Source organism: Meles meles, chromosome 17 (assembly GCF_922984935.1).
Source record: "Meles meles chromosome 17, mMelMel3.1 paternal haplotype, whole genome shotgun sequence".
In the NCBI taxonomy this organism is placed as follows: Eukaryota; Metazoa; Chordata; class Mammalia; order Carnivora; family Mustelidae; genus Meles; species Meles meles.
In genome coordinates this window covers 26,625,864-26,652,050 of record NC_060082.1, presented here as the reverse complement: position 1 = coordinate 26,652,050, position 26,187 = coordinate 26,625,864, and the positions used below count along the sequence as shown (strand labels likewise).

Genomic DNA, 26,187 nt, shown 5'->3' with positions numbered 1-26,187 from the left:
CTAGCAAACCACCCCCCTCCCCATCTGATCTCTCACCATCCCTCTCAACCAGCCCCCCCACCTTGCTGCTTTCCCCAGCACCTCACACAATAAGCCCCCCTCCCTCTAGCCGCAGCCTGACCCCACTATTATAAACCCATCCCCTCCGGCCCATGGACCAGGCCTCAGCTCCTTAGGTGCCCCTCACTAAATCTGAGATCCCAGAGATCAGCTGCCCCTAGGAATTCAAGAGCTTAGGGGCCCTAGGCCCCAACCTCAGACCCACAAAATGCACATGGTTGACCCCTCTGCCATACAGAGGGAGCTGAGTCCCTGGGGCTGACCCGAGCCTGACCCTGGAACCACCCCCCACCCTGCCCTGTCCCTCTCCCCTTCCTGCTGGCCTTCAACTCACTTCTGGCAAGATTAGAGGCAGGGTGGGGCTGGCCTCTTCGATCTCGCCAGGCTGGGGGAGGGGGGGGCAGCTAGACCCCAGGAGGCAGGCAGCCCCAAAGCTGGCCTCACCCAAGAGATGCGATTCGAATGTAATAAATTCCAACATCAGCCCTTACCGGGGATTCTGGAGGAGGGGGTGGGGGCACAGAGTGGGTTATAATTAGCATTCTCAGCATCCATGATCCTCAAGTAAGGCTGCCAAGAATGAGGGATGGGGAAGGCAGTGGCCCCGCAGTGCCAGCAGCCGGGACTCACAGGGCAGGCGGCTGGCAGCCTGACCAGGGCTCAGCCTTCCTCCTCCCGCCTCATCCCTACGATGCATCAGAAAGACTCACCGGCTCCAGAGGCGGAATGAGCCCCGCGTTGAAAAGCTAGAACTCTCCGCACTCCCCGAGGCACCCTTCCCCCAGCTCTGGCCAGCCGGGGTCCTCCTCCCCCGCCCCTCAGGGCCCCTTTCTGAAGAGCGGGGCTCTGGCTCCAATCTGGTCTAATCAGTCATCTCTCCGGCTGGCAGGTCCCTGGCGCGGGGCGAGGATGCTGTTGCGGTGACTGCGGGATCCAGCATCTTTCCCAGGCAGAAGCAGCTGGGCATGCTCCATGGGCTCCCGTGGGGATTTCAGGGCCACGTGACTCTCCCTCCCCAAGCTGTCACTTAGGATCAGGAGTAAATAGTCCCTGGAAAGGTTTAACTCCATCCACACCGGCAGCAAGCTGCTAGGCACCCATGCTTCCCGCCCAGGGCAGAGTACTTGGGCACAGCTTCCTGGCCCTCCATCACCAGGAAGAGCTGCCCCCCCCCCAGGGGGGATGGGACCACCTTCTTCTGCCTGAGCTGCAGTTTGTTGTTCTCCCACTAGAGTGCGGGGAACCGGAAGGCACGGGGTTGGGGGGGCTGGCATCATGGGGGCTCAGCACACCTGCCTGGGGGCGCCTCTGGTCTCTGCGGCTCACCACCCAAGGGACAGGCACATCTCTGGGTGTCAGGAGGGCTTGGTAGGGGCCCTGGCGCCTTCGCATCCCCTCCCCCAGCACAAGGAATTGCAATAAGAAAGAACATGGGCCGCTGGTTGAAGCCCACGACAAGGTGCCGGAACCTCTTAGGTCTCCAGCCCAAACTGGTGTCCGGTGACCTTAGGCAAGGATGCCCGCAGAGCCAGGGGGTACCTGCGTTTGTTCTGAGGCAGAAGGGAGGGCTCCGGACAAAAGAATTGCAGCTCCATTTCTGCTGCAGGCAAGCCCATGCCCTTAAGAGAGCTCTCTCGAAACCTCTATCTCTGTTTCTCCGGCTCAGTTTCCTTCTCTTCACATTTCTGGGATGCTGGAACAGTAACAGATCCTCCGTGACAACAGGTGAGTGCAAGCGGAAGGCTGAGTTTCATAACCAGCTTCAGGAAGATGGAAAGAAGATGCGATATTCTCACCTGAACTTCTAGGCAGGCTCGCGGGGTCTCGGATCTCCCTGCTCCTGAGACCCGGAAGTTGTAGGGGAAACCAGAGGAGCTCCGGGGGTCCCTTCTGAGTGCAGAAATAGTTCAAGAAGCAGGAGCCAGCTGAAAGGCATCTGTGGGGACTCACCCACCTGACTATTCTCTTTTCTGAATATTTTCTCTTTTCTGTTATTATCACAACAACTTGATTTCAAAAAATGAAGCTTCTCTTCACTTACACGCACTGTTTATCTTTCTCTGTGGGTCTCTATTAATGGGATCTGAGTATAAGCCTCATTTAACCAACGGAAGTCCTTTCCTCTTTTTTTAAGATTTTATTTATTTATTTGACAGACAGAAATCACAAGTAGGCAGAGAGGCAGACAGAGAGAGGGCGGGGGAAGCAAGCTCCCTGCCGTGCAGAGTCTGACACTTGATCTTAGGACCCTGGGATCATGACCTGAGCCAAAGCCAGAGGCTTTAACCCACTGAGCCACCCAGGTGCCCCCGGAAGTCCTTTCCTTTAAATGGAAGCCAGTGGGGCACCTGGGTGGCTCAGTGGGTTAAGCCACTGCCTTCGGCTCAGGTCATGATCTCAGGGTCCTGGGATCGAGCCCCGCATCGGGCTCTCTGCTCAGCAGGAAGCCTGCTTCCTCCTCTCTCTCTCTGCCTGCCTCTCTGCCTACTTGTGATCTCTCTCTGTGTGTCAAATAAATAAATAAAACCTTTAAAAAATAAATAAATAAATAAATAAATGGAAGCCAGAGTCCAGAAAGAAGCCTGTTAGCGAGATGGGGGGGGGTCATTTCTGGGATCTGACCCACATCCCACACCCACATCCCACTCCCACTCGCCCCAGAGAAAGCTCCTGCAAGGACTGTCCTTCCAACCCCAGAGCAGGCCAGGCCAGAGTTGAGAATCTCAGGTTAGGGCAGTGTGCATCTGCCTGCAGGTCTTGGGGGAAGGGGGGTCCCTAAGTCACCCCCCTACACCGCTCCCCCAGCCCTGCTGAGATGCTGTGTTCCTCGGCTATGAGAAAGGCACTCAGCTGAAGGGACAGAGAAATCCTGGGTGCAGGCCTGGTGCCAGGCAGAACTGATTAAGCCCAACCCACCTGCCCTGGCTCTCCAGGACTTGGCAAGCCTGCCCATTGCAGGCAGGGGGAGAGCCGGCTTCCAGCCAAACAAAGATGAGGGGCTCTGGGGGCGTCTCTGGCCTTGAGGAGCCAGTGGAGCAAAGCAGGGTTGGGGCCAGAGATTACAGCATCCAGGGGGAGACAGGTGGGATGGGGAAGGGGCAAGGACCCCAGCCCCCAACCCACACAATCCTTGGGCAGCTGAAAAAGGCAGGAGACAGACAGAAGGGCCTGCTGGGAGGGTTTCCTCTCTGGCAGACAGAGGGCAAGGGCTGCAGACGGATCCTCTGAGCGGGCCCCGCAGAAGCCTCTGGGCGATCTGGGCGGCCCTGGGGGTGTGAGAGACCCAAGGGAGGACGGCTGCTGGGCTGGTGCCTTTGTTTGGGGGAGCACAGTGAGGGAGACGTTGTAGCAGGAAGGTCCCAGAGTTCCAGCAAGGGTGAGTGAAGAGGAACAGAGAAAAGAAAGTCCCTTCACCAAATCTCCATTCTCTCTCTTGGGAGCCCAGCAGTGGAGAAGCCAGACTCCTGCGACACACAGGTGGGAAGGGCATGAGGAGGAGGAGGGAGGGAGGAAGGATCCTGAAGAAAGCACCGCTTAGAATCCATGCCCTTAGGGCTCAAAGGGGAACGTCCAAAACTCTGGGTCACTACCAGTCCCTAAACACTCGGGCCTCCCTGCCTCTAGAAGGTCCAGGCAGCCGTGGAACCGATGGACTTGCTGCCCCCCCCCCACAAGTCCACACAGGCCCTCCCCACTTCTGCCAGAGTGAACCAGCTGGGGAGAGAAAAGGGAACCCCTGTGGTGAGCTATCCTTGAGGACCTGCGGAGTTCTGACCCCAGTTCCTCCCTTTACCAATCATCCAGCAACTCAAACAAGTTATTGGCTGTTGGGCCTCAGTTTACTGCATCTGCAAAATGGGGTTTCCCTTCCCTGAGCCAAGTACCATTCAGGACCTGTTGTCCTCTGTCTCATTCTCGACTGACTGCTCTGCGAGGTCATGGGCCCCCTCTGAGGGCAGAGCTGGTCCGGGTTACTAAGGATCAGATTTGTTCCGCTGTGACTTCTCTCCTTTGTCCTGCCTGACTTCTGGAGACAGCAGAGGGGAACCTCTCAGGGAGCCACCGCCCCTGGGGTCCCACCCGCTTGAGTCTCTGAGACCACTGCCACGCGAAGCTGGGGGTAGAGCCCCGGGTTCAGCATCCCCGCCTCCCGCAGCCCCCGCGCGAGCAGCACTGAGCAGCCCGTGGGGGGCGTGGGAGGCACAGGTGCGATGACTCTGTGTTTTGGCCTCTTCGCGGAAGACGAGGGAAGAAGTGAGGGCAGCTGCGTGGGGCTCCCGGGTAGGCGCGAGGCCAGTCTGGCCGTGACCCGTGGGGGCACCAGTGTGGGGAGGGGGCGAGCCAGGGGCCCAGAGCGGGAACAAGGGTTATCTGGGCTCTGCAGAAAGCATCGCTGCCGTGTCTCCCTCCTGCCAACTTTGGAGAAAGACAGAGGCGCTGGTGGAGACAGAATTGGCAAACCGGGCAGCTGGCGGCCTTAGCAGGAAGCGGGGGCGGAGGCGGGGGCCAGAGAAAATCAGGAATGGGTGCAACGCACCCAGATCTCGAAGTGTCTGAAAGATCTACCAGACCCACAGTGCTTGAGATGTGGCGAAGGATGCTGGAGATGGTCCTGGTGGGACTGTGGGTCCCCGGGGAGCAAAGGCTTCAAGGCCTTCCTGGGGCCGATCCTGTGTGCTTTGGCGCCCTCTTCTGGTCCGATGTGGTACACGCACACAGACCCGCCAGGGGGTTCCCCCACATTTTAACCCAAAGCTTTTTCTCTTCTCTCTGCACCACCTGCCTGTAAGCAACACCCTCAAAACCGCAGGCAGGCTAGAGCTATGATATTGTGGGTACCATGAGAGTCACCTCCCAAACACCAAGCGGGGAAGGGCTCACTGATAGACAATGATCATATTCGTCTGATCCTGCCAAGTGTCAAAGATTTGCTCATTGCAATTTGACTCCTCCACACAAGAAGGAAAAAGAAATAGTTTCTCAAGTTGTCTGTGTATCTGACTTTTATTGCTACCTCTCGGGATCCATGTCCGGGGTCTTCACCCACCAACCCAGCGTCACAAACCTTTGTAGGGAATGGATCACACAGGGAACCATGAAAACAAGTGGGCCAGTGGCTGTCCATCCCATCCTTCCTTCTTTCCTTCCCTCCCTCGCTCACTCACTCGTGCAGTCAGGGTTTCTTGAACAATCTCTGCCGCCCACCGCCATTCTGAGCGAGGCACCAAGGCAGCCAGAGGCAGCTGTGGCGTGAAGTTGGCGCCCAGCCTGCGAAATCAGGCAAACAGAGGGCTGAATCCCAGCTTCGCTTCCTCCAAGCTTCATGACACGGAACACATTTTTTTAACTCAGTTTAAAATCTCAGTTTTAAGTCTCAGTTTTCTCCTTCCTTGTTAAAACAGTCGGGGATGATAATACTTCCCTCATAAAGCTGTGGTGGGGACAGAATGAGACCACGTAGTAAAGCTCAGCTCTCGGGGTGCCAAGCCACTGCCGCTCCCGGCGTACGGGGAGGCCACCAAGTGCAGGAACAGACGTGAAAGCGTAATAGCTTGGTGACACTTCGCGGCAGTACATCATGAAATGACATTGCCTATGTTTCCAGACTTTATGACCGCCCTATGTCTCCCCTGCTCTCGATGAGTTTTCGACCTAGACCCCTGTTCTCCGACTGGGGTGCATGGACAGGTGCAGCAGCAGCATCCCCGGGGGACCAGTTAGAAATGCACATTCTCAGACTTTCTGAACCAGAAACTCCAGGGGTGGGGCCAAAGGATCTGTTTTAACAAGCCTTCCAGGTGATTTCAGTGCACCCTCAGGTCCGTGAACCACCAGTCTAGGGGAAATAACACACACGTAAACCATTACAATACAGGTGGGCTTCCCTGAAGGAGTGATGTCATGGGCAGGGTTTTAAAGGAAAAGCAAGTGTTCACAGGTGGACACAAGCCCTGTGAGAGGAGAGATTAGCACTTGCAAAGGCTGGGGGCACGGAAGGGAGGGGTGTGTTGAGGGAACCACAAATGATCTGGTCTGCCAAACTGCGGAGTAGGGGAGGTGAAGCCAGAGGAAGAAGGCAAGAAGCCAGCTTAAAAAGCCCTTTCAAGTGCCTGAGTAAGGAACTCAGATTTTTTTTTTCCTGTAACTGATGGGAAGCACGAAAGAGTTTTAAAGCAGAATGATGTGGCAATACAAATTTGTGCAAATACAAATTTGCATTGTACAGAACAAGCATTCTTGCTGCAGTTTGGCCTGGAGGCAGGGAGATCAGTCGAGGAAGCTGCTAGAATGATCCAGGTGAGAGCCCATGGGGGCAGGAATGCAGGCTCTGGCCACGGGGTGAGATATTTGGGAAGAGAAACGACAGGCAGGGGGGCGTGAGCCTGTCTCTGAGGGTTCAGCTCCAGGGGCGCTTCTGAGAAAGATGGAACCGGTGTTGGCGAGGAAAAGCTGACGAGTTCAGGACTGAGCATGCCGAACCCAGGGAGCTCAGGATGCTCTGGGCCGGCAGCTGGAGCAGGCGTTAGCTATGCCTCTGTTGTTTATCCCCCAACATCTCCCGTTCATTTATTTCAGCAAATATCTCAGATTCCTATCATGTGCCAGCAAGGTTCTAAGACACGGTGGAACACGAAATAGCCAGGATCTGCTCTCAGAACTGACATGGCAGTGGGAGGCACCAGCAATAAGTAAGCAAATACAGAAACAGCAAACTTCCGGCTACCTGGCAGGTGGTATGAAGAGGGTCTGGGGGCGCCCACCTGGCTCGGTGGAGCCTGAGACTCTTGATCTCAGGGTTGTAAGTTGGAGCCCCACACTGGGCATAGAGTTTACTTCAAATAAAAAAAGGGGTGGGGAGAGGGTCTAAGGAGGAGCACAGTGGGGCAAGGGATGGGGTAGTCAGGAAAGGTCACTCTGACAAGATAACACTTGAGCAAAATGATACAAAGGTGCCAGATACACAAAAACAAGAGGAAAGTGCTCTCAGGCAGAGGGAATAGCACATGCAAAGGTCCTGAGGTAAGACTGGATTTGGCACAATGGAGGGAAAGAAAAATGAAAATCACCATAGCTGGCCAGTTATGGAAGAGGAGGCCAGAGAGGGTCAGGGCCAGGCAGCAGGTGGTACGTGTTGAGGGCCAGAGGAGAGGAGAGAATACGGGTGAAAGCACCTAGTCAATGGTCTCAAGCACCAGATGTATATAAGGAATACGCAGATGGTATCACCAAGGAGGAAAGAAGCAATAAATCTTAACTGAAGCAAGGATTTCTGTTCAATTTCAGGGAACGCTCAGGCCGTAGGAGCCATGTCCTATCTGAAGAATCACCAAAGCAGAGAGACTGTCCATTCTGGTTTTTGTTTCAAGAATGGGGTTAACAGGGGTGCCTGGGTGGCTCAGTCGGTTAAGTATCTGCCTTGGGTTCAGGTCATGATCCCAGGGTCCTGGAATTGAGCCACACATAGGGCTCCCTGCTCAGCAGGAAGCCTGTTTCTTCCTCTCCCTCTGCCTGCTGCTCCCCCTGCTTCTGTGTTCTCTCTCCCTCTGTCAAATTAAGAAATAAAACTTTTTTTTAAAAAAAGAATGTGGTTGGGGCGCCTGGGTGGCTCAGTGTGTTAAGCCTCTGCCTTTGGCTCAGGTTATGATCCCAGGGTCTTGGGATCGAGCCCCTCATCGGGCTCTCTGCTCACCGGGGAGCCTGCTTCCTCCTCTCTCTCTGCCTGCCTCTCTGTCTACTTGTGATCTCTCTCTGTCAAATAAATAAATAAAATCTTAAAAAAATATATATACAGTTAAGAGCCAAGCTGATGTAAGTGCCGGCTGGTCTCAAGGCAGGGGATGGAAGGATGAGCTCTCCTGATGGATGAATGAAGACTTGGAAGGAGAGCAGGAGGCGGCAGAGACGAGGAGGGCCCTCCTTCCCTGGCTGGGCCAGGGATTCCTCCGGCGTGACCACGCCCCAGCTGTCTGCACAGCCACGCTCTCCCAGTCCCGTAGACTCTGAGGCCAGACCAGGCACAGGTCCGTGCACGCTGAGCCTCGCGGGTGGGAATGAAGCCAGAACCCAGCCTGCCTGGGAGATGGAGAGACCCAAGCCGAGGCCAACAGAAACGAGTCCAGTCGGGTGAATGTGGACCACCCCAGCCCAAAGAGTTACCTTCTGCTGCCAAGGTCACCTCTGAGACACCTTCCCCAGGTGTGCGGTCAGCTGCCGAGAGCACCAGCTACCCCAGCCCACAGAGGGGTGTGACCAATCCCCAGAGAAACACAGAGCACAGCTCACACTTCTGCCACCTCCAGGATCACACGGGCCCAGCCAGGAGAGCAAGAGAGATGGGCTGGGCCTTGCCACCTCCCGACCTGCCTGTATGTGCGCCCGTGCTCACACCTGCCCTCCACCTGGTTCCACTTCCTGCCCCTTTGGGCATCCCGGGGCTGGGGCTCCTTCCTCTGAGCCTTTGTCACCGTGTGTCTAAATCAGCCTCTTTACTTTGCTGAGCTGTCTTCTCCCTGCTTTCAGCCCAGCCCAACACTCCCCTCACCCACTCCAAGCCAGAAAAGTTCTCATGACCGACGCTAGCTCTTCTGTACCAACAGAAACACACACCCAGCTTTCTCTGCCACGGTAGCTCAGAAGCCTAGAGGCCTCCTGGCCATTCACAGAACACCCTCTGCCCAAGGTCTTCAGGGCCCCAGCACACATTTTAAGCACCTTCCCTCCCAAGCAGCCATCAGAGACGATGACAACAGTAGGCTCAACAGCCAGACCAGAAAGAAACCCATCTTACTCACTTAATGAAATACACAGCTCCTTCCTGGGTAGAATCCATCTCCCAGCCCTTGGGCAGTCCTGCGAGAAAGAAAAATCACAACATGATCTCTCTTCTCAGCCCCACAAACCCAGTTTGCATGCAGGAGGGATGGGGCGGGGGAATCTAGGAAAATTGGCAGACAAGCCAACAGTGCTCAAACCAACCATGTCACCCCTTTTGGCCCACTATTCCTATCCGTGTGATTCCAGCAAATTATAAGAGCCACAGCGTGAATGGGACACCCCCCGGTGAGCAGTGAATTCACCAAATGGATCACAGCCTCGCACGGTTTGCTCATTCATTCAACAAGCTTTTCTTGAGCATCTCCTTTGGGCCAGGCCCTGTGCTGGCCTGGGATAGAGCAGTGAACGCAACGACGCTCAGGGTCATCCCACAGCCCCCTGGCCTCACATCACAGAAACATAAGCCCCAGGCCTCCTAGGATGAGACCAGGACTCAAGCCTGCAAACCCCAGCCCATCACCTCCAGACAGGAAGTTGAGGACTTAGGAAATCAGGCCCAGGAAAATGGAGAGACTTAAAAAACCTTTTTTAATCGACATGTAATTGACACATTATATTAGTCGCAAGTGTACAGGGTAATGATTTGTTATTTGGATACATTGAGAAATGATCACCACAAGGCTAGTTACCATCCATCACCATACTTAGTGACAATTTTTTTCCTTGTGATGGAAATTTTTGAGATTTACTCTTTTGGCAACTTTCAAGTGTGTTTCCAATATCATTGACTACAATCACCACGACGTACATTATATATTTATTTTATAATTGGAAGCTTGTACCTCTTGACCTCCTCTACCCATTTGGCTCCCCATCAGCTCACCTCTTCTCTAGACCACCATTCTGTTCCATTACTGATGAGTTTGCTTGGGTTTGTTCATTTGTTTTGCTGTTTGGATTCCATATAAACGTGAAATCGTATGGTATTCGTCTTTCTCATTTCACTTTGCGCAATTTTCTCAAGGTCGATCCTCGCCATCCCAAGATTTTGTTCTATTTCATGGCCGAGTCGTACTCTGTCGTGTGTATCTACCACGTCTTTACCCCCTCCCCCACCAGTGGACACCCAGGTTGTTTCCATATCACGACTATTGTCAATAATGCTGCAATGAGCATAGGAGTGCATATATTTCTTTGAATTAGTGTTTTTGTTTTCTTAGAATAAATACCTAGCAGGGGAATTGCTGGAACATAGGCAGTTCTGTTTGAACCTCCACGCTGTTCTCCAGAGTGACTGCACCAGTGTACATTCCCACCAACAGTACAAGAGGGTTCCCCTTTCTCCACATCCTCACCAAAGCTTGTTATTTCTAGTCTTTTTGAGAAGAGCCATTCTAACAGCTGTGCTGTAATACATCATCGTGGTTTTGACTCCATGCTCCTGATGATCAGTGATGCTAAGCATCTTTTTTATATGCCTATTAGCTATCTATATGTCTCCTTTGGACAGATGTCTATTCAGGTCTTCTGCCCGTTTTTTGATCAGATAGGTTTTTGTTTTGGGTTTCTTGTTTGGTTTTTTTTTTTTTTTGGTGTTTTTTTGTTTTTTGTTTTTGTTGCTGAGCTATAGGATTTCTTTATATATTTTGGATATGAACCCCTTGTCAGATATATGATTTGCAAATATTTCCTCCCATTCCGTAGGTTGCCTTTTCATTCTGTTGATGGTTTCTTTGGCTGGGCAGAAACTTTTTAGTCTGATGCAGTCCTATTTGTTTATTTTTGCTTTCATTGCCCTTGCCTTTAGAGTCAGCTCCAAAAAAATCATCACTGAGACCAATGTCAAGGAGTTTACTGCCTGTATTTTCTTCTAGGAGTTTTATGGGTTCAGGTCTTACATTCAAATCCTTAATCCATTTTGAGTTAATTTTTGTGTATGACATAAAATAGTGGTCTAGTTCCATTCTCCTGCATGTGGCTGACCAGTTTTCCCAACACCATTTAAAGAGACTTCCTTGGGCCGCCTGGGTGGCTCAGTGGGTTAAAGCCTCTACCTTCAGCTCAGGTCATGATCCCAGGGTCCTGGGATCCAGTCCCACATCGGGCTCTCTGCTCAGCAGGGAGCCTGCTTCCCCACCCCCACCCCCGCCTGCCTCTCTGCCTACTTATGATCTCTGTCAAATAAATAAAATCTTTTAAAAAATAAAAATAAAGAGACTATCTTTTCTCTATTGCATATTCTTGCCTCATTTGTTATAAGTTAATTGACTGTATTTGCTTAGGTTTATTTCTGGGAGTCCTTGAAATAAATACCATTTGATCATGGTAAATGAGCCTACTGATGTATTGCTGAATTCCGTTTGCAATATTCGGTTGAGAATTTTTGCATCTATGTTCATCAGGAATATTGGCCTGTCATTTTCTTTTTTCATGGTGTCTTTGTCTGGATTTGTTATCAGGGTAATGCTGGCCTTATAAAATGAATTTGGAAGCAATCTCTCCTCTTCAATTTCTTGGAAGAGTTTGAGAAGATCGGTATTAATTCATTGATTGTTTGGTAGAATTTCCTAGTGAAGCCATCTGGTGCTCGGTTTTTGTTGGGAGGTTTTTGATTATGGATTTAATCTTCTTACTGTAATCACTGCATTCACATTTACTATTTCTTTGTGATTCAGTGTCAGAAGATGGCACGTTTCTAGGAATGTATCCCTCCCTTCTAGGTTGTGTAATTTGTTGGCGTATTATTGTTCATTGTGGTATCTTATGATCCTTTGTAATTCTGAGGTATCAGTTGTAACTTCTCTTTCATTTCTGATTTGACTTATTTGAGCCCTCTTTTTCTTGGTGAGTCCGGCTAAAGTTTTATCAATTTTGTTCATCTTTTCTATTGTCTTTCTGGTGTCCATTTCAATGATTTCCACTCTGAGCTTTGTGATGTCCTTCCTTCTACTAACTTTGGGCTTCGTTTGTTACTCTTTTTTCATTTCCTTTAGGTGTAAAGTTGGATTGGTGATCTGAGATGTTCTTGTTTCCTGAGGTACGTCCATATTGCTACAAACTTTCCTCTTGGAGCTGTTTTTGCTACACCCCCGGGATTTTGGAATGCCATATTTTTTTTTTAAGATTTTATTTATTTATTTGACAGACAGAGATCACAAGTAGGCAGAGAGGCAGGCAAAGAGAGAGAGAAGAGGAAGCAGGCTCCCCACAGAGCAGAGAGCCTGATGTGGAGCTTGATCCCAGGACCCTGGAATCATGACCTGAGCCGAAGGCAGAGGCTTTAACCCACTGAGCCACCCAGGTGCCCCTGGAATGCCGTATTTCTGTTTCCATTTGTCTCAAGGTATTTTTTCCATTTCTCCTTTGATTTCTTGGTTGACCCACTGGTTGGTCAGTAACGCATTATTCAGTCTCCATATATTTGTCATTTTTGTGTTCTTCTTATAATTGATCTGCACTTTCATACCATCGTGGTAAGAAAAGACGTTGATATTATTTCCATCTTTTTAATGCACTGGGACTTGTTTTGTGTCTTGACATATGATCTAGTGTGGAGGGCGTTCCGTGTGCGTGCCAGAGGAGTGCGTGTCCTGCTGGCCTGAGGTGGACTGTTGTGTATATATCTATCAAGTTCATTTTAGGTCTGTGGCATTTAAGGCCGATGTTTCCTTACTGATTTCCTGTCTGAATGATCTATAAAAACGTTTTTTTGACTAGCACCTCTGAAAAAAATGATCCATGGAAATGCTCAGAGCAGAGAACTGCAGGCTTACAGGGGGAGCAAGAACTGAACAGCTGAGGAAGCTGACCCCAGCTCAGAGGGGCCCGGGCAATCCCTACAGGTGCCGGCAGCCCCTGTGTCTCCAAAGGATGCTCTGTTGGGTACCGTTTTGTCCTACCCATCCTCCCCCTCAAAAATCCTGCCTCCCTGGCCAACAGGATACCTCCACCCAGAAGCAGAGGGGGGAGTCTTCTGAGAAACTCAAGGGAAACCACTGTCAGAGGTGGGGACAGGCAGGGCGCTGGTAGAGATCCATCCTTTTGGCCGTGCAAGAGCCCTGTGGCTGATATATTGCAAAACGGGTGGGGATTCTCTTGACAATCACGGCTACCTTTCTGGTCGGGCCAAACATGTGCCTTGCGTATGAGCTTTTATAAAACAAAGCTATTCTATAGCGTGGTGGGCCCAGTTGCTAGCAGTCATTTTACTCACCTCTCTTTAGAGGGTCTGTATTTCCTTCTTGCTGTTGGTGGTGATGCTGCTGCTTCGATGTGGCAGGAAAGCCAAGAAGCCCACCTCCCCTCTCAGGACCTGGTCCATAGAAACTATAACACCAGCCACCCCGTAGGGCTTCCTTCCTCTAAGCTACACATTCTACCACGGTTAGCACATTTAATTTGCACGGTATATAATAAGCATCGGCTTGAACATTTTTATCGATGAGGAAACTGAGGCCCAGAGAGGTTAATCACCTTGCTTAAGGTCACACAGGAAGTGTCTGGGCCAGGCTGTGAGTCTGGTCTCCTGCTTCCAAAGCTGACATTCTTTCCTCTGTGCTGCTCCATAAATGCTACTTGTTCCCCCTCCGTCCCTGTGGGAGGACGTTCCCATTCAGAAGGGCGTGGGTTGGCAGTCTCCCCAAGGAGAGGGATCCCCATTGGGTCAGAATCATAAATAATCCTGCCACTGTGATGTGCCTGGGAAGGAGGCCAGTGTGGATTATGGCCCCTGCCTTTTCCAGCAACTTCCCTCCACACTGCCCTCTCTGCCCGGGCAACACCAAGAGAGCTTATATTCCTGTCCAGGCGGAGTGCCCGCGGAGGCAGCTGCCCTCCCGGCAAGCTTCAGGGGCATCTTAACCCCTTCCCAGCCTCAGATAACCAGTTGGCTGCAGCCCCAAATGAAATAATTGGCTTGAAGGCTCTTATTCATCTTCCAATCCTCCCTGGAGTCATAGTGAGATAGATGGAATTAGATTTTAAACACTGACAGCAGCAAAAACACCAACCCAGAAGAAGAACGCAGCCCCGCCTTGGGGTCCAGAGGCCCTGCTTCATGTCAAAAATAAGAATAATGACAGTAAGAGCAGCAGTCCCCACTGCGGACGGTGATTCTCTCGGTAGCCTTTGCAATAATCTTCGGAGGGTCATAATCCGATCCCTGGCTTATGAATGAAGAAGCCAGGTCCTAGAAGATTTCAACCCCTTGCTCAAGACCACACTCATAGAAAGTAGAGCCGAGATTTGAGCTCAGGTCCCTCCGCCTCTAGCGCTTAGGCATTTAACCCCAACACAGCTTCACTTACTAGCTCAGTGGCCCTGAGCCAGACACTTCCTCTCTGCTCTTCAACATTCCCACCTTTAAAAGGAGTTGGGCTCCAGGGTCCCTGAAGTCCCTTCCAGCTCTAACAACACAACGACTCCAACCCAGAATATCAAACAAAGGAGGCTCTGGGCAGGCCAATACCTTAACCCAATGTGTGCAGCAGCACCCCACGAATGATCACAACTCCTGGAACCACATGTCTGGTGTGCGGTCAGGCAAAGGGCTCGAAGGCCAGTGCGGGCAGTGAGTGGTGGCATTCTGAAGATGACCGCTTGTCCACCTGAAGCAACCCAGCCCTTCTCCTTCTGGATGTCTCTCCCTTCCCAATTTAGACAGAAATCTTGCCTGTACATGTCCCCACTTTGTCACTGGCCTGCCAGGTTCTCTGGGGCTAGCAATGGAGTCCTCTCCATAGTAAGCCACCAATGTGGGCCCTGACTCCTTTTCTTTCATGTTCTCCCCAATGTGAGGGTGTTCCTACTAGCCAGGTGGGACGATTAAGTTTAAACTCATTCAAATTTAAAATTCAGTTCCTCCACCACACTAATTACATGTCAATTGCTCAGCAACTACACGGGGTTAATGGCGACTCCATTGGGCAGCACAGAGAGAGAACGTTTCCGTCACGGCATATGGTCCTATGGTACAGCACCACGAGCTGGGGTTCTGCCTCGGTCAGGAGCTCTGAAGATGGACAGGATTTTCTGATTGGGCAGGGGGATGCGAGAGAGTCAAATCTGCACCTCCCAAGGCCTGTCCCACATACTAATTGTAGAGCTGGAAACCTGGAAGGACCCCAAGCTGAGTACCAATGCTCCTGCACCCTCCCCCAGATGGAGGTCCAAATGCTAAGCTGAATCCATCCATGGGAAAAAGTAGAAGTCAGAAGCAAAGTCAGGGCAGGGGATGTGTGACGCTGCTTCAAGCCGCGGCTTCCTCCTCGATTGCAAAGGCAGGGACAGCCGAGCTCCTTACCTGGGCTGGAGGAGTGTCCGCTCTGGATGGGGGATTCCGTGCCAGGGTGCACCCAGCTGGTTGACTTTTCCTCGTCACTGCAGAAGACCAATAAGAAAGTGTCATATACGAGAAGGCCTCCCTGATTAGCACACTCTTCTCCAAAGTCACATCAACACTGACTGTCCCATCCCACACACCTGAGATGAGCGAATCCACACCACCATTCATTCATTCGTTCATTCATTCACAAAGCATTGCCTGGGCGGACACTGAGGATTCGGAAATGAGTAACAACCAACCCTGACCTCGAAGAATTTATAACCCGCGGGGGCAACAGACACAGAAAAAATGGTTGCAAAAAGACGGAACAGGAAGTATATGGCATCCTTACTACAGCTCTGCGTAGAGAGCATTATCCCACTACAGAGGAAGGAGCACTAATTAGGATGAAATTAAGGAAGGGGAACAGCATGAAGACTTCACTAGAGAGGGGACATTTGAGGTGACTGGTGAAGTCTCTGGGGAGAACTGGGAAGGTCCTTAACCGGCAGCTTCTCAATGGATACGAAAGGAGGAGGCCGGGTCCCTGAGCATCTTCAGTGCCAAACGGTTTCATTCACGACAGTCCCTCATACTGGGAGTTTTACAGATGATGAATCTGAGGCTCCAGAGGTTAAGGAACTTGCCTCAAATCATACAATCAATTAGTAAAGAAGCCCCCATTCTAATATCTTACTCCCAGCAAAGTGGGCTCCCCACCACTGCAGATCCTCTGGGTCTGGGTCGGAAGGCAGATGAACCCATCAGCATTTCTCACCACGTCCCCAACCAAGTGAGACTCAGTTTTGCAGAGCCAGATGGGACCTGGCAGGAAGCATCTGACTTTCTCGGGTAATCCAAGGTCGCGGAGGAGAGGACCCTCAGATCACCTGTATCATCCAGGCTTTAGGGTGGGGCCGTTGGGCCCAGGATGGGATTCCACTCACTGATTTCAAAGTATCATTAATGCTTTAATTAATATAGTAAACCCCACTAAGAAGGGTTCCACTAAATTTCTATTCAAGTAAGATATACAATACTGCACATACTTAAAATGTACAATTCAAAGTTTTGACATGTGTCCAGTGAAACTATCCCCAAAATCAAGATGTGACTCCCCCAATTTTTCTTTGTGTCCCCTTGCAATTCCTCCCCCAAGCAACAACTGATCTGCTTCCTGTCACTACAGATTAGTCTGCATGTTCTCAAGTTTTAGACCTTTATATAAATGGAATCATGCAAGCTAGATTCCTTTGTCTGACTTCTTTCTTTCTTTTCTTCCTCCTTCTTTTCTCTCTTCCCTTTCTTTCCTCTTTCTCCTCCTTTCCTGAGGCCGCATGTGTTCATAGCTGATTCTGTTTCATTACTGAGTCATCATCAGTCATATATTCCATCATAGGCTATACCATGGTCATGGACATTCGGGTGGTTTTCAGTTTGGAACATTACATATAAAGCTGCTATGAATTATGAATCTCTGTGTCTAGGTCTTCGTGTGGACACAGGCTTTCTTTTCACTGGATTCCAGTACTGTCCCCCTAAGTCTAGACACCTGCTACATACAAGGGGGGATTCCCCAGCTGACTCAGGCCTCTGAGGAGGAGAGAAGAAACAGAGTCGCTGCTCTGGTGTCCCCAGAGCCCTCGGTGATGCCCTATGATGTGGGCTTCGGTCCTGGGATGCTGTGGGAGAGGAAGCCCAGGGAGGGGAAAGGCCGCCCGTGCTAAATTGTAAGTATGCGGGGCCCACAGGTCTCAGCCCCAATTCCTCCTCTCCTCCCGCAGTTGCTCCCTCAGACCGCACGACTACCGCCACCCCTCCTGGATATCATGGACCATCCCAGGGTCGCAGAGGTGGACACAATCCCACCACACCTTCAACTTCCTCCCCGTGTTCTGCTGCTGCTCTCCATTATCAGTTCCTGGCCCAGAACGATGCAATCCTGGGCTGTCTCCACCCCAGCTTTGGGCTGACAGGAAACTATAAAACTGGGAGGACCGATGTCACTGCAAACCCACCGTCCCCATGCTTCGCTGGGCGCTACGGGCCTCCTGGAATCTTCTTCAGGGGCCCCAGCCAGCTGCCATTTGCAGAGTGTTCTAAAGCTTCCCCACCAGCCTCAAGGCCCTCCCCTGCGTCTCCTTCTCTCCCCTGCCCCCATTCTCAATGGACAATCTGTATGGCTTACTTCAAGAAAAATAGAAACCATGAGGCAAGAGCTTCCTCAATACGCCCAACCAGCAACCCCCCAAACATACCCATATCCCCACCTTAATACTTGCTTCTGTACTAAGGAGAAAGTGGCTTCTGCCTGGGTTATAGTCCCCATCAGTGCCTGGCTTTTCTGGAGCCTCATTCTATTGAGCATCATAGGGTCATATCTTCAACTTCTCTCTCTCTCAGGTAATCACCCCTTTAGCCCCACTCTGGTCTGTGTCTTCCAGTCTGAACACCCGCTTCCCTCTCAATGCCTTCTCCCCTTCCTCCTTCCTGCCTCAGGCTCCTCTTCTTACCGGCCCAGCATCCTTCTTGGAAACTAATCCCTTCAAGCTGTCTCTACCTGCTCTCCCTCTCATCCATCCTCTGCAATCTGGCTTCTGTCCTCAGTCCTTCCCTGAAACCGCATTTCCTAAAGGTCATTAAAGAGCTCCCCAGTTCCTAAATCCAACAGATGCTCTCCAATCTTCAGCTCATTTGGTCTTTCCGTATTGGCCATTCCTTCCTCCTAACACCGCTCCCCAACCACCCACCCCCCGGCAACCCCAGCCTTCTAGGGCAATGTCCTTCCTTGGCCCTGGTGCTGTTCATCCTGAGATCGCTGGTCCCTGCTCCTCTATCCCTTCCTTCAGTGCTGGTTCTGCCCGGGCACCCCTGTCTTCTTGGTCACACGCTTCTGGATGGTTCCATCCCTATGCAGTAAGTGACCCCCAGGACTCCCTCTCCAGCCCAGGCCACTCTCTTGAACATCCTGTACCTCATGTTGCCTGTCAGACATCACTTCCTGCTGGTCCCACGAGGACCTCAAGTTCAATACTTCCCCCTGAACGTGTACTCCCCCCTAAAACCTGTTCCTCATATTCTTGATCTCCGTCAAACTCTAGTTAAAATCTCTGAGATTCATTTTTTATTTTTCCTTGTCCCTCTCTTCTCCCACACTCAGGCAGTAAATGAACACCCCCGCTTCTACTCCTACAGACTTCTGTATCCTCTCCGTCCATCCTCACTGCTGAAATCCAACCCGTCAGCTCTCTCATGGACTTTGGCCGTTGCCTCTGACTGCCTCCATATGCCAAGTTTCTCCCCCCCACCTCTGTGTTCTGCGTTCAAACTGTCACCTGCGCCCCACCCCCCACCCCCGGCTGCCAGAGGGACCCTTCCAGGTCTAAGTATAACGAGCCTCTTTGAAAAATCCCCTCTGGATTCCCACCACCTGCGGGACCACATTCAAAGCCCTTAAGCAAATACACAAGGCCTCTCCAAAGCTGCCCCTTCCCATGCATCCTGCCCCCTCTTCTGCAGCACCCCAGTAGCCCCTGCTCCATGTCCACTGACCCCCTCAGAGTGTTCTAGACAATGTGTGCCCTGGCACCCGCTGACACCCGCCTTCCCACAGGCCTCTGCTTTAGGGCCCCTTTCTCCCGGGTCCTCTGCTCCAGAATAAGCTCAAAGGTCTCCTCCGGAAGGCCCTCCCTCCACTCCCTGGAGAAAGGAGAAGGCTAGCTCTTTCTTCCTTGTGTTCCTAGACCATCATGCAAATACCTCTAGAAGATACCTTCTTATTTCCTAAGTATTTATCTGCATTTTCTCCCTACCACCTTCAGGGGAAAACCTGTCTCTTACTGGGTTTTCTCTCTAATGCCAAGCGGTGTACCACACACAGAGGGACCGCTCAAATGTTCATGGAGAGAAAGAGAAGCTGGAAGGCCAGTGAGAGTTTGGGAAGGAAGACAAGAAGAGGCAAATTAACCACGTGGGCCGGGGAGCTCATGGAAACACTCTACCCCAGGTGGGACTCGCTGTCTCCGGAGGTGGGGCTCAGGAATCGGCCTATTCTCATAAATTCCTCAGGTGATTTTTATGGACTCCAAAGTCTCAAACCACAGACCAAAGGGACTACAGTTTTAATACCAGGGAAGTTCTGACCCAGGGTCAAGAACTTCCGTGGAGTTCATTTCTAAGATAATCTAATTACAGCATCAATTATGATCATGGTGATGCTAATTACAGAAGGACCTAAAGCAGGTGTGGAAGCTCCAAGGCTCCTGCAAAAGCGGGTCAGGGGTAGGGGGGAAGGCAGGGCACTAAAGTCCGCGGGTCCGGAGCTGAATCTGAGCTCCGATTAGCAAGTGATTTGATCTCACACAAGGACTCTGCATCTCCGTAGACCTCTCTTCCCCATCTGAGAAACGAGGGGGCTGCAGCCGAGGTTCCTTTCAGCTCTCATGTTCTGTGAGTGACTATCTTGAGGAAGGGAAAAAACCCATCGCGGTGGGTAACAGTTGAGAATGCTGTCCTTCTAGACTTGCTGTATTATCAGGAGATTTCTATCCTGGCAAAGAACGACTATAGCAGGAGCGGGCCAAAATAGCACCAGCGGGGCCACTCTGTTATAATGAGATTATGCCAGAGCCATTTTGGTTTATGAAATTAATATAACAGTCCTCATATATTACGGAGAACAGCAAAGGCTTCCTCTCTCTAAAGAACGCCAAATGCACTGTGGGCATCTTCTCCTTCCCCTTGACCACAGCCCCAGAAAGAAGCAGGAAGGGAGAGGGGCTGCTGGCCTGGGAACACCAAGTCCTGGGGTAAGGCAAGGCCGGGAACTAGCGACAGAGGCAGGGTCTCCGCATGTGATGTCACTCAGCCAAGTGTTCTCCCAGGAAAATCGGGGGAGGGGGCAAAAGAAAGAATGGCCACCTGGCCCTTTCACTGGACGGAGTAGAAAGGAAGGATGGGCCCGCTGGGCACTGGGTCCATGCATCCTCTTCTGGGCGGCCAGTGGCCCCCTGTGACGGGGGTGGAGGGGGGGTGGGGGGGGCGGTGGGCGGAGCCGGAAAGGCCCGCACCTGCCCCGCCTGCACCCTGCCTTTCCAGAGGAGGGCAGGCCCCAGCCGAGGCTGGACTTTGACCCATTGAGGAAAAGGCGGGAGGCGCATTCAAACAGGCATGGTGATAAACTTATTAGTCATGCCCGCTGTTCCAGCCACCGCTTCCCCCTACCGCTCAGCCGCCCCCAGCCCTGCCACCTTCCAAGTTGGACAACTCGAAAGAAAAAAAATAAAATGGCAAAACGAGAGGGACCAACGTACTTGATGAAGAAGACTCTCCCACCGCGGTCAACTCCGTAGGTCCACCGGCCGGGCAAGTCCAGCCAGTCAATCTCATCCGCCATCTCGGCGTCCAGAAGCCCCTCTCGCTCCGGGCCCCCCCGGGGCGCGCGGGGGGGGGGCTTCCTGCCCAGCGACCCCCACTGTCCGCCCTCCCGCAGGCGGGGCGGGGTGGGGGGCGGAGGAGGCAGCGGAGGCAGCAGAGGGGTCCCCGCCGGGCGCCGGCCTCTCACTGAAGGCGGCGGGCCGCCAGCCGGGCAGCGGGGAGCAGCGAGACTTAACCCCGGCCGGGCCGGGCCGGGCTCCCGCTCCAGCAGCCGCCTCCCAGCCCGGAGCCCGCTTCGGACGCCTCCTCAACTTAACGCCGGGCAATCGGCGCGCCGGGGGGTTCCGACGCTCCCTCGCCGACCGCTGGGCGCCGCGCCGGGCGCTGTCCCTCCCGCCCGCAGCCGCCCAAGGAGCAGGTTGCTCTGCGCGAGCGAGGGGTGTCGCCTCTCGCTCCCAGCTGCGAACCTGCACTTGAACCGCCGGCCGGCCGAGGGGAGGCGGGGCCGCGCCGCCGCCGCCGCGGAAGGTAATTCACAGCCAGCGGGAGGATCCGGGGCCCCCCCGCAGGTCCCCAACCCCAGGCGCGGGGCGCGGAGAACCAGTTTGGCCGAAAGAGCTTTGAATCACGGACCGAGGGGACATGTCCAGCCGCCGAACGGAAAAGGGCGAGTGGTCAAAGCTGGTTCTACTTGGCGGGAGGTTAGCCGAGGAACAAAGGTCAGATGCCGGGAAGGGTGGTACGCACGGGTGTGGGCAGCGAGGGGCCCTGGATGTCAGCCTCATTAGTCAAGCTAGTTCTTACTTTTGTTTCTGAGCACTTCCTCCAAGAAGCCTGCCGTGACTAAGGGGAATCGGAGTGAGACCTTAGAACACACTCAGAAACCAACAGCTTTTATGTCCCTTCCCCCTAACTCGCACCAGAAAAGGAAAAGGGAAGGGGCGGGGGATTTGTTCCGTGCACAGAATACAGGTTGTACGCATTCAAAACTGGCATATCAAAAATGATATTGCTGGACCCAGAGTTCTGCTGTCTGTCCGTATCAAAGCTGGGGTTCAGTGAGCTTCCCTAGCTTACCGGGAACCTGCCCCTGGGGCTCCCATTAGAGGCACACCGTTCTGATCCGTGTGTTAGACCCAAGGGAACCATTAGACAAATGAGAGAGACGCCTGCCTTTAGCGGAAGCAATGTGTTGCATGGCAGCTGCCAAGTGTCTGTTGAGTGAGCCTCCTTCCTGGGAGCATTCTATGGGATTCGATCCCTGTTCCTCCTAGGAAATTGTGTCTGCCCGTGTGTCACCTCCTCCAGGAAGCCATGCTTGCTTGACTACACCCCAGATACATTTGTATATCCATCCTCTATGTGTCATGATGCCTTATTAATAATCCTATGGTGGAACTTATCACACTGAAATGCAATCTTTGATTTACTCATCTGTCTCCTTCCTTGGGCTCCTGCTCAAGGCAGGAGCTCATCTTATGCGTCTTTACAGCCCTGGCACCGACTTGGACACCTAATTCATGTTTGGTGAATGACCGATGCTGCCAGAGCTGGCAACAACTCTTTTTTTTATTAATTTTTCAAAAGATTTTATTTATTTATTTATTTTTCAAGAGAAATCGAGGAGGAGGAGCCGAGGAGGAGGGAGATGGGAGGGGGATAGAATCCGAAGCACACTCCCTTCCTGAGCGCAGAGCCGGTCACAGGCTCCGGATCCTGAGATCATAACCTGAGTCAAAACTGAGAGTCAGTCCCTAAACCAACAGAGCCACCCAGGGCCCCTCGCTGGGAACGACTCTTAACTCTAACCCCATTCCTGTACTTTTGGGCCTCATTTGGGGTGGGGGGGGTCTGCTGAATAGAGCCATCAGCCTCATCGGGGTGTGTGTAGGGAATGTTTTCTGAAAAAAAGAAACAGTGAGTCTTCCCAGGTATCCCAGTGCTCAAACTGGACATAATGTGTACACAGCTCCTAGATAATGAAGCTGGAAGATGCCTCAGGGAACATCTAGTCCAATCCTTGTGTTAAAGAAGGGAAACTGAGAAGCTACGATGAGAAGAGGCTGATTAAGGTCACTGAGCAAGTGGGGGCAGAGAAGGCTCTGCCCACCATGTCCAGGCCAGAACTCTTGCCATTATGTCATTGTGCCTCCAACTCCGGGAATTCACTCTGCTGACGTATGCAAGTTGATTTCCTGGGTGCCAGGTGGAAGCTGAGCCCATTCTACAGATGCGGAAGAATACCAGAGCCTCTAACACCCAGCTTTTTCCTCCCTTCTCAGGGCCAGTGGGCTTCTAGCTGAGAAAACTTCACTGGACAGCAAAGCAGAGCTAGGACTGAGACTTGTAGGTGAGGATCTGTGCCCCTGAGTTCCAGAGCTGGGGAGCCTGGAAGGGTCAGGGATCAGACCCCCCTCCAACTCCAGTCCCCCGTCTCGTGAAACACCTGTAAGACTCGTCCTGCCAATGCAGCACGGAGCCACCTCCCAGCCCCTGTGATATGGAAGGATCTGAACCACCAGACTGACTGCCAAGATGCCCCCAGGGAAAATACCAGCAGCCTGTGCACTTCCAGTCCAACCTGAGCAACCAGTAAAGGCAGGTGCTTGGGCCGAATGTGGGTGGAAACAGGGATGAAATGACATATATTTGAAAACATGTATTCTGCCACTGTCTTCCTTGAGGTATAGGGGTTCCTGTTGATTTCTTCATGAGATTTTTGCATTATGTATCTCTAATCCAGCCTGGGGTTCCTTGGAACCTTTACCTAGACAAGAAAAGGCTGGCAGTTGAGATTTTGAAGTTTTCTTTTTCACTTGTTTGAAATAAATCAGTTTTGAAAATACTTTTCCAATTGTGCTGTATTCTCACCAGCGATTTTTGTACGTTCAAGATCTTGTTTTTCAGTTATGATCAGTATTAATACTGCTAAGAGAGACATTTTAAGGGCGCCCGGGTAGCTCAGTCTGGTTAAGCATCTGACTTCAGCTCAGGTCATGATCTCTGAGTCCTGGGATGCAGCCCCGCACCGGGCTCCCAGCTCAGTGGAAAGTTGACTTCACCCTCTCCCTCTGCTGCTCCCCCTGCTCCTGCTCTCTCAAATAAATAAAACAAACAAACAAAAGATATTTTATTAAAGGAGCTAAAAATAAGGCAGAAAAGGAGTACAGAGCGCAAATAAAAACAACCATTGTTTCGACAGTTACCTGTTGAAGAGGGCAGGAGCGTTAGTCTGTTGAGATAAAAACTGTGCATGCTTTGTGGGCTGGTTAAAAATTTAGTCGCTTGTTTTTCCCTGCAGCAATTTTTATTTTACTTCTTTAAAAGGCAACAAAGCACCTGGATAAAATACATCAGTCATATTTAGAAATGATTCTGATTCTCTCATCCATTTTGAGGCCTTAGTCACCTACATATCACTACGCTTCTGGCTTAGTATGGGGGGTGCGTTGAGAAACAGCCCCCCAAAAGCTGTCCATGTCAAACCCCTGGAATCTATGAATGTGACCTTATTTGGAAACAAGGTCTTTATAGTTGTAATTAAATTAAAGATCCTGAGATGGGGAGATTATCCTGATTACTTGGGTGGGTGCTTAAATTCCATGACAAGTGTCCTCAATAAGAGACAGGCTAGGGGAGCTTTGAAACAGATGGGGTGGGGGGGTCCAATGTGACCACAGAGAGAGAGATTGAATTGATACAGCCCCAAGTCAAAAATAGCCACAGCCACCAGAAGCTGGAAGAGGCAAAGAAGGAATTTTCCCCCAGAGCCTCCAGAGGGAGTGTGGGCCAGGCAACACCTTGATTTTGGACTTCTGGCCTCCAGAACTCTGAGAGAAGAGATCTGGGTTGTTTTAAGCTGCCCCGATTATGATTTGTTACAGCAGCTAGGGGAAATTAATACAGTACCTATAAGAAAATCAGCACTTAATGAGGCCTGAAATACATGTCTACCATTTTTACTTGTCCAATATCTAATCCCCTTCTTCTGTTCATAGCCCCCTGAGTTTCCTTCTGACATCCTCCCTCCTGCTACTCTCTGCCCGCATGGTTGGATGGGCTGGCCTCACTCCAATCCCAGGTCTGTTGGGAGTCAGGGTGGTGGGGCTGTGACCCAGATGGGGCTAGTCTGACCTTCTGTTCCCCCGGCCATAGTGATCGGCTCAGGAGAGGATACACGACTCCGACCAAATCAAGGAGATGTATGTTTTAAGAAGACCCCAGAGTTCTTGGGTAGAAGCCCTTTTTCTCTTGGCTTTGAAGCTGGCAGTTGTCACTTTGGTGCTCCTGGGATCCTCAAGCAGAAGGCTGAAAGGGAAACCAGTATAAGAGAAAGTGGAGTCCAAGGTGAAGAGAGACCAGGACCCCCTTCCATCCCGTGAGCCCCCAGACCCGGCTTGCTGAAATCTGCACCCCTGGGATTTCAGCCTGTAGGTGCCCTTCGTGGCTTCGGCCAGTTTGAATTGGGTTTCTGCCCCGGACCAACACAAAGGTCACAGTGTCTTGTGCTTCTGTTCCTTTGGTATAAACAATGTTTCTTTGGGAAAACCAACGAGATAACCAGCTGCATTTTTAGTGATGCAAGAACAAGAAGCTTCTCTTCCAAGAAAACCACAATTTTAGATCAAGAAAAGATCTTACTGATCACCTCGTCCGAAACCTGCATCTTCCCCCTGGAGGACACTGGAAAACCTGGGAAGAACCCGGAGTTGGGACAATTTCACAGTAACACTGGGATCACAACTCTGGACTCCTGAAAACCTGATCAACAGAAAGCTAGGTTTCAGGACGTTGACTTTACCACGTCAACATATTTGGCTGAGAGGCTTACATAGTTACAAGATTACAGCAGGTTCCTCTGCTCTATAAAGAATCACAACAAGAGTAATTTTTAGTGTGTCCTGGTATTAATGGTCATGGTTAATGTTCACCTGCAGACTAGGTCATCTGCCCCTGTTGACTTTCTTACAGGGACTAGGAAGCAAGGGGAAAGACAAGGGACATCTCAGCTGGGATTCCATAGTGTGTGTAAATACACAAAGGCCGAGACAAGCAAGTGACTTAATTAGTGCTTCTAGAAGGGCTTGAGAGAGGACATTTTTATGATGAAAACCGCTGTACTAGTGGTGGTACCCAGAAGCCTGTAGGATGCTGAGGTTTCCCTACAGCCGACTGAATTCAGCCGCAATTACTCCACAGATATTTGGGACCTTCTGTGGGTCAGGCACTGTTCTAGCTACAGAGGATTCGGGAATTTTAAAACGAAGTCCCATAGACTTTATGCTTAACAGATATATATCGTCTCAGGCAATGATGAGTTTCCTGAGGACAACTGAGAGTAAAGGAGGCGTGAGTCCAGTACATGCTGCCCTCTGACATTCCATATGTTCCATATGTAGGGTACACAGAAAGACCTCACTGAGAAGAATGACATTTGAAGGAAAACTTGGAAGAACTGAGAGAACTAACCATGTGGCTTTGGGGAGAATGTGTTCTAGGCAGAGGAATTCAGTGCAAAGGCCCTGAGGCAGAAACATTCTTGGAATGTTTGAGACACAAAGAGGCCAGTGTAGCTGAAGCAGAGTGAATGAGGGATAGGAGGTGAGGGAGGCTGCATCATTCAAGGAACTTTGTCAGGAACTTTGGTGTTATAC

General features: G+C 51.5%; 1 protein-coding gene across 13 annotated transcripts in view; it reads right to left on the bottom strand.

Annotated features, from left to right (window-relative positions):
- The window catches only part of PLEKHA6 (pleckstrin homology domain containing A6), a 140,957-nt gene extending 120,357 nt beyond the window's left edge, over positions 1-20,600 (bottom strand). For 12 of the 13 annotated variants that reach the window (XM_045982824.1, XM_045982828.1, XM_045982825.1 and 9 more), the window contains exons 1-3: positions 20,470-20,600; positions 15,137-15,213; positions 8,853-8,910 (exon numbers count right to left, since the gene is read on the bottom strand). In XM_045982824.1, coding sequence (XP_045838780.1) covers positions 8,853-8,910; positions 15,137-15,213; positions 20,470-20,552 — 218 coding nt within the window. In that variant the 5' untranslated portion in view covers positions 20,553-20,600. Of the gene's footprint in view, positions 1-770; positions 1,062-8,852; positions 8,911-15,136; positions 15,214-20,469 lie in introns of those variants that run through there. The other variant, XM_045982837.1, reaches the window with a different exon arrangement.
- Between the last annotated feature and the right edge of the window lie 5,587 nt (positions 20,601-26,187).